The sequence below is a fragment of the Colobus angolensis genome, unplaced genomic scaffold (assembly GCF_000951035.1).
Source record: "Colobus angolensis palliatus isolate OR3802 unplaced genomic scaffold, Cang.pa_1.0 Scaffold89, whole genome shotgun sequence".
Lineage (NCBI taxonomy): Eukaryota > Metazoa > Chordata > Mammalia > Primates > Cercopithecidae > Colobus > Colobus angolensis.
The window spans coordinates 1,336,277-1,349,096 of NW_012122820.1; the positions used below are offsets into that span (position 1 = coordinate 1,336,277).

Genomic DNA, 12,820 nt, shown 5'->3' on the forward strand with positions numbered 1-12,820 from the left:
CTAGCCGGGCGTGGTGGCGGCGCCTGTAGTCCCAGCTACTCAGGAGGCTGAGGCAGGAGAATGGCGTGAACCCGGGAGGCGGAGCTTGCAGTCAGCTGAGATGGCGCCACCGCACTCCAGCCCGGGCGACAGAGCGAGACTCCGTCTCAAAAAAAAAAGATTTATCTTCTTTAATGAGAAGGTATGTTTGGCTTTATGTGTTTACCTCTATTGAGTGTTTTTTTATTGTTTCCATGCATGGCTCCTCTTCTGTTCTTCTGAAGCTTGTTTTATTCTGTTTCTGGCGTTATTGAATTGAGTGCTCAGTTCATGGCTTCCTGGGGTTGTGACCCAGCTTTAATGAGACTGAACCGACCCTGGCTGCTGTTCACGTCGCTCGGACCTTCTGGATGTTCCAGGTGTCGGGTCCGATCTTCACTCTGATCCCTGAGCTGCTTCAGAGAAAGTTCAGAAACTTTCAAGTGGTTGAGGCTTTTCTTTGTTTCTACTTTTATCTCTTCCTGGTTTTATTGTATTGTGGTCAGAAGATGAGGTTCTAGCCTGGGCGTGATTGCTTACGCCTGTACGGGAGTCTGAGGCGGGAAGAGCATTTGAGGTCGAGAGTTCTAGACCAGCCTGGCCAACATGGTGGAACCCCGTCTCTACTAAAAATAGAAAAACACTGGCTGGATGTGGTGGCACATGCCTGTAGTCCCAGCTGCTAGGGAGGCTGCAATAGGAAAATCACTTGAACCGGGGAAGCAGAGCTTGCAGTGAGCTGTGATCATGCCACTGCACTCCAGCGGGGGTGACAGAGTGAGACTCTGTCTCAAAAAAACAGATGAGGTTCTAGGCCAGGCACAGTGGCTCATGCCTATAATCCTAGCACCGTGTTGGGAGGCTGAGGTGGGAGGATCACTGGAGGCCAGGAGTTGAAGAGCAGCCTGGGCAACATTAGCAAGACCCTGTCTCTACCAAAGGAAGAAAAATTAGTGGACGTGGTACTGTACTCTTGTAGCCCCAGCTACTTGGGAGGCTGAGGTGGGATCCTGTCTCAAAAAAAGAAAGAAAGAAGGAAAAAGATGAGGTTTTCTGTCCTCACTAGTTTTCTTTGAGGCTTAATATTGGTCAGTTTGGTAAATATTTCGTTGGTGCTGAATGTACAGTGCAGGGCATGGAGTTCACAGTATATCTGCTGTTTCCATTTTGTCGGCTTTTCTGGACTAGGGTATTTGAAATTGTACACTTCCTCTCTCTTACTAATGTGCTATATTGTTTCGGAGAAAGTTTTTTTTTTTTTTTGAGGCAGAGTTTCTTTCACTCTTGTTGCCCAGGCTGGAGTGTAATGGCACAATCTCAGCTCACCACAACCTCTACCTCCCGAGTTCAAGCAGTTCTCCTGCCTCAACCTCCCAAGTAGCTGGGATTACAGGCATGTGCAACCACGCCCGGCTAATTTTGTAATTTTAGTAGAGACAGAGTTTCTCCATGTTGATCAGGCTGGTCTCGAACTCCCGACCTCAGGTGATCCGCCCGCCTCAGCCTCCCAAAGTGCTGAGATGACAGGCGTGAGCCACCGCGCCCGGCCGGCATCTTTCTTTTCTAGAGACAGGGTCTCTCATGGGTCGCCGTGCCTGGCTCATGTGTTTTTGGTAGAGAAGAGTTCTGTGTTGCCCAGAGTGGTCTTCAAGCCCTGGCCTCAACTGACGCTCTCTCCCCAGCCTCCCAAAGTGCTGGACTTACAGGCATGAGCCACCACACCTGGCCACACAGTATGACTTTCTATTTTGTTCTTTTTAAAAACAATTGTTTTTGTTAATATTATTTTACAAAAAAATGTTTGAGACGAAGTTTCGCTGTAGTCACCCAGGCTGGATAGATTTCGGCTCACTGCAGCCTCCACCTCCCGAGTTCAAGCGATTGTGCTGCCTCAGCCTTCCGAGTAGCTGGGACTGTAGGTGCTCAGCTAATTTTTGTATTTTTAGTAGAGATGGGTTTTCACCGTATTGGTCAGGCTATGCTGGTTTCGAACTCCCGGTCTCAGGTCATCTGCCTGCCTCCATCTCCCAAAGTGCTGGGATTACGGGCATGAGCCACGGCGCCCAGCCAAAAACCTGGAGTAGTTCTTAAATATCTTTGGGATGGAAACAGTCTATTTTCAAAGTACTTTGGTAAATTGGACTTCAGCCATTTTTTCCCCTTGATGAAATGGAACATATGTATGTGTAAGTTATTATTGTTTCATACATATTTATTTACTTTATTTACATTATTTATTTTATTAAATTAAGGCATCAGTGTTTTTCTGACCGAAGTTCTCATTTCCTGACGATGGAAATGGAACAAGAAAAAATGACCATGAATAAGGAATTGAGCTCAGACGCGGCTGCGTACTGCTGCTCGGCCTGCCACAGCGACGAGACCTGGAGTTACAACCACCCCATCCGGGGCCGGGCCAAGTCTCGCAGCCTCTCTGCCTCGCCTGCCCTGGGGAGCACCAAGGAGTTCAGGTACAACCAGGAAGGATGATTCCTCTTTTTTTTTCTCGTCTTATTTCATAATATTCTTTCTTAAAACGATTACAAAGAATTCTCCTGAGTAGTCTGTGTCGATGCATCCGGAAGCTGGGGCTGGGTCCTTGCCCAGGTGAAGCTGTGCCCTTGATGGGGAAGCCTGGCCCGTGGACACCTGCCTGGCACACGTTCACAGATGCCAGCACAGGCACAGGGCGCCACCGTGTTTCTTTGTCTGTCTGTATCAGCACAGAACCATCTAACTGGCACCCATGCTGACCCTTGATGTTAGACTGAAGCGAACTTGGAGAGGAAACTTTTCTTTTTGAGATGGAGTCTTGCTCTGTCCCCCAGGCTGCAATGCAGTGGTGCGATCTTGGCTCACTGCAACCTCCACCTCCGGGGTTCAAGTGATTCTCCTGCCTCATCCTCCTGGGTAGCTGGGATTACAGGTACCCGCCACCATGCCTGGCTAATTTTTGTGTTTTTGTAGAGACAGGGTTTCACCATGTTGGCCGGGCTGGTCTTGAACTCCTGACCTCAGGTGATCTGCCCGCCTCGGCCTCCCAAAGTGTTGGGATTACAGATGTGAGCCACTGCACCCAACCTGGAAACATTTGCTCCACATAAGTCACTGGGGTGTGAGGGGACATCCCTCTTGGCTCTGCTCGTTTTGAGAGGCGAAGGCTGGGGGGCTCTGCATGGTGACGCAGGGCTGGTGGAGGCAGAGTCGTGAGTGTGGCCTTGGGCGGGCCCAACCCTCTCACATGTTGGGCAAGTGTCTCCCTCCTGTGCCCGAGTGCCCACAGTGCTCACCCTTGCACAATGCTGCTTGAGCAACAGCGCCCCGGGCTTCACATGACGGTGGCCGCGCAAGTGCAGCTGTGATGGTGCCTGGGGACGTTGCTCTGGGTTCTGGTGACAGTAAATGTGGTGAGTTTTAGGTGGAAGCTTGCCAGAGCCAGCGCTGCCTAACAGAAGGATCATGCCTATCAAATGCGAGGGGGGCTTTTTGGTGAAAGAGAGTCTTAGAAAGCACGCTGTCTCACTCAGTGAGATGGGAGAGCCCGCAGCGTCTCTCACTTGGTGGCAGCAACAGGGAAACAGGCTGCTCTGTCTACAGAGTCACTGCCTGAGCCAGGAGGCTGCAAGGGCTGGTGGCTGCCTTCGCCCCGCAGGCACCGCGTCACCACTCAGCTTTTCTCGGATGCCTCTTGTCAGTGGGGTCGTTGTCCTGTACCTCCAGGCCACCCAATGCAGTGACTACGTGAACAGAATTGCTTTGGTCTTTTTTTTTTTTCCTGTGGGTTCTTTGGCATAACGCACCATTTCTGTTTCATTCTGAACCTGATGACAGCAGCCCTGGGTCAGAGGTCGCCTCCGTAGTGGGTGACAGGGTGAGGTGGGAGAGGAGATGGCGAATACGCCCAAGCACAGCCCATCCTTGGGAAGCAAACATTAAATCCCAACACCCACTTTGAGAAACATTGTTTTCCGCAATAATCTTTTAATTTCCTAAGTAAGTAAAGTTCTTATTTTGTAATGTACTTTTTTTTTTTTTTTTGAGACAGAGTCTTGCTCTGTCACTGGGGCTGGAGTGCAGTGGCCGGATCTCAGCTCACTGCAAGCTCCGCCTCCTGGGTTCACGCCATTCTCCTGCCTCAGCCTCCCGAGTAGCTGGGACTACAGGCGCCCACCACCACGCCCGGCTAGTTTTTTGTGGTTTTTAGTAGAGACGGGGTTTCACCGTGTTAGCCAGGATGGTCTTGATCTCCTGACCTCGTGATCCGCCCGTCTTGGCCTCCCTAAGTCCTGGGATTACAGGCGTGAGTCACCGCGCCCGGCCCTTCTTTTTTGTTTTTTTTGAGGTGAAGTCTTGCTCTGTCGCCCAGGCTGGAGTGCAGTGGTGTAATCTTGGCTCACTGCAACCTCTGCCTCTTGGGTTCAAGTGATCCTCCTGCCTCAGCCTCCCAAAGTGCTGGGATTACAGGCATGAACCACCACGCCCGGCTAATTTTTTGTATTTTTAGTAGAGACGGGGTTTCACCGTGTTAGCCAAGATGGTCTCAATCTCCTGACCTCGTGATCCGCACGTCTCAGCCTCCCAAAGTGCTGGGATTACAGGCGTGAACCACCGCACCCGGCCTGTACTTCACAATTTTTAAAAGGCCAAGGTAAACAAGTCCATGACCACTGATGGCCACGCCGTGTCCACTGTGGAACAGCCCTCGTGGCACAGCGGCTCTTCGTGGGTTGTGTGAGCCTGCGAGGCAGCAGAAAGCCATGCTTCTGCGTTGGGACTTGAGGATTTTGTTGGGCCGTTGCTTGGCCGGCTGTGTGCAAGTTTTCTGGGTGTGTGAAGGGACTGGGAGGCTCCTGGGCACCCAGGACGAGGGCAGCCTCAGCGCTGGACCCTGATGAGAGCAGGGGTCCTGACAGCATCCTCTCCAGGACATATGCAGCTGCCACAGCCCCTGGCTGGGTGATTTGACTGTGACCTGGTCATGTTTAAATCACTAGAAAAGTTGTTGATCTGTTCATCCAGGGTCATTCATTCATTTATGTATTTAGAGACAGAGTTTCACTCTTTTCACCCAGGCTGGAGTGCAGTGGCTCAATCTCGGCTCACTGCTACCACCACCTCCTGGGTTCAAGCAGTTCTCCTGCCTCAGCCTCCTGAGTAGCTCGGACTGCAGACACGCACCACCACGCCCAGCTAATTTTTCTTTTTTTAGTAGGGATGGGGGTTTCACCATGTTGGCCAGTCTGGTCTCAAACTCCTGACCTCACATGATCCGCCCGCCTTGGCCTCCCAGAGTGCTAAGATTACAGGTGTCAGCCGCCGTGCCTGGCTGTTGACATGAATCCAGAGTGAACATTTTTGCTAGAATTTTAATCTAGACGATTTAGAGATGTTGTCTAAGGTTTTGAGTCCCAAATGCAGATCTAGAGAGGGGTCCTGGGGAGACACTTAGGAATTCTGATCTCAGGCTGGCCCTGGCCCTTCCATTTTCCTTGTTTGGGCTGCAGCTCTCCCCGGTTTGGGTCATGATCTGAGGGGTGCGTGGCCATGCGTGCTCCTCACAGGTGCCGCTCCAATGCAGCCATGGACCTGGGCAGAACCTTCCAAGGGCTGTTGTGTGGCTGCTGGGCAGATGGAGCTGGCATCCTTCACACTGCATGTATGCCTTAGCGTGTAACCTCCTCTGTATCTGCGTCTGTCACTGCATGTCTGGTTTCAGGCTCTGGTGGCTCTGACACTGCCCTCTCCCCACAGGAGGACGCGCTCTCTCCATGGGCCATGCCCGGTGACCACTTTTGGACCAAAGGCCTGCGTGCTGCAGAACCCCCAGACCATCATGTGAGTGCCGGGGGCCATGGGTCGGGGGGAGTCCTTGGGATGTGGGTGGAGTTGTGGGATCGCTGTGTGGAGGAAGATTCTAGCACTTCACGTGAGAAGTACATGTTTTAGTTTAGGTCATTTAAACAAAAAGAAAAAAGCCACATGGACATCTTGCCTGAACCCCCTGAGTGCAGGCATCCGAGCGGGGGCTCCCCAGCCGTGGCTTCTCCAGTGGCTTTGAGAAAGTGGATGGCAAGCAAGCCGGGGTCATGGGCGGCAGACACCAGGCAGCTTGGAGACCGGGTCACAGCCCGTGGGCGCGGCGTCCGTGTGAGATCCTCAGGGCTGCTTTTTTGTTTCTAAGGGTGAGAGTTCTGGGGTGGGTTGCGTTTGCTGTTTGATGGTTTAGTCTGTCAACATACCCTGCCTGGAGGCCCATCACAGTGTCTTATGGAAAACATGCAACAGTGATAGATCTGATATCTGGGCTTTATGTGTAAAGAACTATAATCCGGGCTGGGCGCGATGGCTCACTCCGGCAGTTCCAGTACTGTGGGAGCCCAAAGCAGGCAGATCTTGGGCCCAGGAGTTTGAGACCAGCCCGGGCAACATGGTGAAAGCCCATCCCTACAAAAAATACAAAAATTGGCCAGGCGCAGTGGCTCACACCTGTAATTCCAGCACTTTGGGGGGCCAAGGTGGGCGGATCATGAGGTCAGGAGTTCAAGACCAGCCTGACCAATATGGTGAAACCCCATCTCTACTAAAAATACAAAAATTAGCCAAGCGTGGTGGCGGGCGCCTATAATTCCAGCTACTTGGGAGGCTGAGACAGATAACTGCTTGAACCTGGGAGGCAGAGGTTGCAGTGAGCTGAAGAACGCACCGTTGCACTCCAGCCTGGGCAACAGAGCAAGACTTAGACTCAAAAAAAGAAAAATACAAAAAGTAGCAGGCATGGTTGCACACACCTGTAGTCCAGTTGCTGAGGAGGCTGGGGTGGGAGGATCACCTGAGCCTGGGAGGTTGAGGTTGCAGGGAGCTGTGATTATGCAAAGTGCGTCCCAGCCTGGACAACAGAGCAAGACCGTCTCCAAAGAAAAAAAGTGAGCACCCAGCCGGCTCTGAGAGTTGTATTCTGCACCTGGTAGATGTCGTCATCGCCTCTTCCCCAGAGAAGCCTTTGCTTCTGGGACTGGTGCCTCAGCTCTCTGGCCTCTGTGCAGAACGAGCTCTCTTCAGGGCCTCCTCCTCCACAGAGTCATGCACATTTCACTTTCTGCAAGGGAGAACCATGCGGGAGGGCCTAGTGCTCTGGTGCAAGGGCTGCTGGGGGACTGATGACCAGAAAGCACAACACGGCCGTGTCATTGCGCTTTCTGGGCTACTGGCAGCGGCCGCTGCACAGCCCTTCGCTGACAGGCACCAGTGCAGTGGAGGCTGGGGGCGTACACAGAGGCCCCAGCCAGCCCTGGGCTGTCACTGAAGGTCAGGTCCAGGCGAGCCATGGGGCGGCCATCCAAGGAGCTGCTCTGCAAACTGGGGGCACCGTGGCAGCACGCATCCCAGGCAGGATGGGGGTCGGCCTTGCCGCCTCCAGACACTGAGGGCAGCCCCCTTAGGATGGAAGTAACTCGCACTCGTGCTTTTGAGGCCCAGCCCTCTCAGTGCCGCTGGTTCCTGGAGTGTCTGTGACCTGTCACCGCTGCCAAATGCCTGAGGCGGAGGGCCTGACCCCTGTTTACATTCCCCCATCTTCTGATTCTGTCACTTTGACCCCAGAATATACAAACAGCTCCCCTGCACTGTTGCCCAGCTGCCCTCCGCTGTGTGGACTGCTGACCGCTCGCTGCGGCCTCACCATCCATTCCCTGCACAGCAGCCACGTGTGTGACCCAGAGTGCTCCACTGCCCTCCCGGCCCCACCGTAGCCCCGTCCTGCCGTCCGGTGGTTGCTGTCCCTGGCACCCCCCTGGCCTCTACCCCTCCCCCGCCCCCGCTGCCTCGTGCCCTCCCTGCACTTCCTGGTCCTGGGAGAGCCGCGCCTTCATCACTCGCATCTCAGCCACTGCCTTCACCAGCCGTCAGTCACTTGGGCCGGGCCGGGGTCACTGGAAGGGTGCATGTTCTGCCTTAGCCCTCAGACCAGGGCGCACTTGGTGGTCCCCGAGCTGCCCAAGGTCAGACAGCCCAGCAGGAGGAGGAGGTGGTGGGGCCGTGGGGCAGCCTTGAGGGGCACGCAGCTTTCTTGGTCCTCCCACGGGAGCACGCCTCTGTGTCTCTGGGATCCTAACCTCCCGCTTCCCATCCCCGCTGTGGAGGGCGGGGCTTCCCATGCATCTGACCTCACGTCTTCCCTGATAGCCCAGAGCAAGACCCTGTGGGGGGCTGGCGAGGAGGGCACCCGCTTCCTGTTCTGTTGTCCAGGGAACTGGTTGGCACGTGTTGTGGAGGTGCGTGAGTGTCCGTGTGTCACAGTGTGTGTAGCCACCCATGTGTGAGACACTCAGAACTGGCTAGGTGGGCCAGGCTGTGGCCGTGCTGGCTTCACGCCACCCCCTGCCCTCTGCAATACCCACAGCCCTGTGTGCTTGCAAGGGCTGGTGTCCTGCTTTGCAGGTGATCCAGGAAGAGGTCGAGGCGCTGGTTTGTGGTCACGCAGAGCAGTGGGTGCCTAGGCCCGTGCACGACGCTGCTGCCAGTGGCTCTGACTGGGCTCAGCTGAGCCTCAGGGCTGGAATGGGTGTAGGCCGGGCCACTGGGTCAGTGGTGACCATGGGAAGGAGAGCAGGGGAGTCATGTGCAGGGCATGGGCTTTGCTGGCTGACTAGGCCAGAGGACTGTGAGCCACCTGCACGCCCTTGGGCCAGAGCCAAGCAGAGTGACGCAGCGGGCTGGGGGCTGGGAGGGGGCTGGGAGGGAACGCCCTTCCACCTGACTGTGACCTGAGGGCACCATCCCTGTGGCCCAGCCGGTTCCACAGGCCTGAGTGGCTGGTGCAGCGCTGGGCAAGGCTGGAGGCCGGGTACTTGGCCAGGTCTGAGGCCATGGGAACAGAGGGCTTGGTCCCGCCCGGCTCAGTTAGGAGCAGGGAGCTGAAGTGTGGCCTCTTTGCTGCTGAACTGAGGACTTTTTTCAGTAGGGATTAAGCAGGAAGACCATGTGACCAATGAGGAAACTGGGTTTGGTTTTGTTTGATTTTTATAAGCGTAGGAAGCTCTTGACTTAGGTGCTTTTACAACAGCTTTACCAAGTCGCATCACAATCGCGTTTTGCCTTGAGTTGTGAGTATGCAGAGCTTCGGCTTCTAGTGTGGGCGCAGTCAGGACCATGCCGACGCGGCAGCCGTGCGTTCGCCAAGCGTGGCCTGGATGCTGTGGACACGCCGGCCGGCTCCCAGCAGGCAGGGGCCGCCTCGCAAGCCACATGTGTGACCCGGGACAGGTGCTGAACTCACAGGGGATGGTATGAGTGACCCCACGCCTCCCAGTAATGCCTGTGCAGGGTGAGTGCTGACGAGCGATGGGCTGAGGCCCGTGGCCCTGTAGCTGCCATTGGCGTCTGTGTTGTGGTTCTGGGGGTTGTTAGTGGGACGGTCACACTCCCAGGGAAGTCACTGCTGGGAAGAGGCATGGCAGGCAGCAGCTTTCTCGACTGGGCAACTTGGAACTAGCTGGCCGGCGCGGTGGTTTAAGAACTCGCCCCGTGGGGCTGAGGACAGGTGGTAAGCGCTGACCACGGGGTCCAGCCCCGCTGCGCCCTCCCTTGGCTTCTGGGAACAGGAGCAGGCTCCGTGGTGGGTGTTCCTGGTTCTGGGCTGGGATGCTTTCTGTGACTGACGTGGTAATGGGAATCCCACCGGGGCGGGCCCTGCCTGTGGAGAAACACCGGGCCCAGTGTCAGGGTTGGAGCCAGCAAAGCACAGGCAGCTGTGTCAGGGCTGCCACGGACTTTTAAACCTGTGATTTTTACTGTGAGAGTGAGTGAGGTTCAAGTCCGTTCATGTGGGGATGCAGTGAGCCGTGTGCAGGGCAGGAAGCGGGTCCTTGAGGGGTCCTGGGCTCACGTGGGGCCAGAAACCGTGTGCAGGGCATCCTAGGGACGGAATCCCCACATCAGCTGGTTTGGGTTTTTGTGGGGGCCTGAGGAGGGCACCAAGCAAAGAGTGGCCTGGCCATGGGCTTCTGTGGTCATTTCTGCCCCGCCAGCGTCACTGAGGAGCCAGGCAGGCAAGCGGCTGGGGGCTCTGAAGGGCAGCGGTGTGTGCGCTTGGGTCAGTGCGGTGCCCGGGTAGGGAGTGTGGGCCTGAGCCTGCGTGTGATGGGCCAAGAAGCTGAGAGGTGGTCATTCAGGATCCTACTGACCTCTGACCCTGTCTCTGTGGCCAGGCCCCTGGCACCAGGTGGCTGGGAGTACCGGTGTGACCCTCAGCCCTGCCCGTGGCCACTGAGTGCATTTCCCTGGGAGGTGAAAACACCTTTTTAAAGTTTTTTTTTCTTTTCTAAGTCATACACCTTTTCCACAAGGTAGAGATCACTGCTGGTGTGAACTCTTTTCTCCTCCCCTAAAGGCACATTCAGGACCCTGCAAGCCAGCGGCTGACGTGGAACAAGTCTCCGAAGAGTGTCCTTGTCATCAAGAAGATGAGAGACGCCAGCCTACTGCAGCCGTTCAAGGAGCTCTGCACGCACCTCATGGAGGCACGCGGGGCGGGGGGGAACAGGGCCTGGGGTGCACACGCAGTTGTGGGGGGGCCTCTGTCCGTATCGGTGCCCCGTGAGACCACGGGAACCACCTCAAGTGCTGGGAAACGACTACTTGTCTGGAACTGGGGACCGAGCAGGGATCTGCCCACGTGTCTGGGTTTGTGTGTGCTACCGTGACAAGCACCAGACTGGGTGATCAACAATGAGCCGGATGGGCTCATGGCCCTGGAGGCCGGGAAGTCCAAGATCAAGGGGCTGCATCTGGCGTGGGCCTTCCTGCCGTGTCTTCTCTGCAGAAGAGCAGGCGTGGGGGGCGCGGCACGAAAGAGCTGGGAAACCGAAATAACAGCCTTAGTCAGTTCCTGAGAAGGGAGCCCCTCTGCCCAATCATCTCTTAAAGGTGCTGCTTCTTAATCCTGGTGCATTGGTGATGGAGCTTCAGCGTCAGCTTGGGAGGGGCGGGCATGCAGGCCACGGTGCCAGGTCTCTGATTCTAACGCCTGTGAGTCGGGAACCTCCCTGCAGGAGGGTGGGGTCTGCAGGTGGAATGAGCAGGTTGGCACTTTGCTTCCAGGAGAACAACATGATCGTGTATGTGGAAAAGAAAGTGCTGGAAGACCCGGCCATCGCCAGCGATGAAAGCTTTGGGGCAGTGAAGAAGAAATTCTGTACCTTTCGAGAAGGTGGGCTGTCGGTGGCTCTGTCCTTGGTTCTCCAGCACAGTTCCCTGCCCCAGCAGAAGCTTCTAGCACTGTTGCCCTCATCATTGGTGTCTGTGCACTGTACCACGGAGGGGCCACCGTGTGACAGCCTCTTCTTGGTTTTGCTTTGTGTTTCCTAGATTATGATGACATTTCCAATCAGATAGACTTCATCATCTGCCTGGGGGGAGACGGGACACTGCTGTACGCTTCCTCGCTCTTCCAGGTGAAGTGCTGACGTTTCCCGACGCGCAGCAGGTTCTAGTCTAGGTGCTGCATGACGAGGGGCTCGCGACCACGGCTTCCGTTACTTTTCACCCTATAGCTGTATGTGAGCAGTCATCTAGAGCGGCCAGCGCCGAGTCCCATGGTGGCGTCCCGGTGGGGCGCAGTGGTGGGGCTAGGGGCAGTGTGGACACAGTGCTACAGCTGGGGGTGGCCAGAGCCCGCCTGGGACAGGAGGGAGTGGTGCAGGGCAGCAGGTCCTGGGAAACGACCTTGCCTACTGGCCCATCCCCTCCGGGCCTCCCTTGAGCTCTTCTTCCTGGTTTCTCGGCAGCATGGCTCCCCCCCTGGGCTGTAGGGTCACACTGTGGGGGGACCCTGGCTCTGCCCTTGGCCCGCTGCATGTTGGTGACACCCGGGAATGCCCGCAGCCCACCCTGCTCTCCTCCTCATCTCCCCATTAGCACCTGTGGGGCGCAAGGCTCTGACCCTGAGGCTGCCTCCCACCCAGCCCTGCTGGCTTCCCTGCCCTCCATGCCCAGTAGAGCTCTGACCCCAAGGCCGCCTCCCACCCGCCCCCGCTGGCTCCCCTGCCCTCCATGCCCAGGGGGCTGCTCAGCTCTGCTGTCTGTTTCTGAGGTGCCGGTGGAAAGCTGGGTGGTGTGGGAGTGCACGGCCTGGGCGCTGAATGACCTCTCCGTCGGCTCACAGGGCAGCGTCCCTCCGGTCATGGCCTTCCACCTGGGCTCCCTGGGCTTCCTGACCCCGTTCAGCTTTGAGAACTTTCAGTCCCAAGTTACTCAGGTGATAGAGGGTGAGTTGGAATGTTCTGGAGCCCACAAGCAGCTCTCGTCCTGGGGCTGTCGTCTTGCTTGGTTGTGGAGGGTTTGTTTTATTTAATGATGCATGGAGCAAACATTGAAAGGTTTCTAGATTCAGGGATTTCTAAATCTTGAGTGGTTCAAACCTTTTTTACTAACACTGAGAAGTTTCAGCAGATCACAGGTTGAAGTTTCCCTGCCTGTTGGGCAGAAGTGAGCTGATTCTCACTCAGAAGGCACAGAAGTGTCGGCCGGGCACGGTGGCTCACACCTGTAATCCCAGCCCTGTGGGTGGCCGAGGCGGGCAGATCACGAGGTCAAGAGATGAGACCATCCTGGCCAACCCGGTGAAACCCCGTCTGTACTAAAAATACAAAAATTAGCCGGGCGTGGTGATGCGCGCCTGTAGTTCCAGCTACTTGGGAGGCTGAGGTGGGAGAATCACTTGAACCCAGGAGGCAGAGGTTGCAGTGAGCCGAAATCGCACCACTGCACTCTAGCCCGGGTGATGGAGTGAGACTCCGTCTCAAAA

At 55.9% G+C, this 12,820-nt stretch overlaps 1 protein-coding gene across 1 annotated transcript in view; it reads left to right on the forward strand.

Annotated features, from left to right (window-relative positions):
• The window catches only part of NADK (NAD kinase), a 33,453-nt gene that overhangs the window by 16,564 nt on the left and 4,069 nt on the right, over window positions 1–12,820 (forward strand). The window contains 9 exon segments of the mRNA XM_011931089.1: window positions 2,271–2,489; window positions 5,770–5,853; window positions 7,873–8,041; window positions 8,455–8,597; window positions 10,406–10,580; window positions 10,583–10,611; window positions 11,067–11,224; window positions 11,383–11,468; window positions 12,179–12,281. Coding sequence (XP_011786479.1) covers window positions 2,311–2,489; window positions 5,770–5,853; window positions 7,873–8,041; window positions 8,455–8,597; window positions 10,406–10,580; window positions 10,583–10,611; window positions 11,067–11,224; window positions 11,383–11,468; window positions 12,179–12,281 — 1,126 coding nt within the window. The 5' untranslated portion in view covers window positions 2,271–2,310.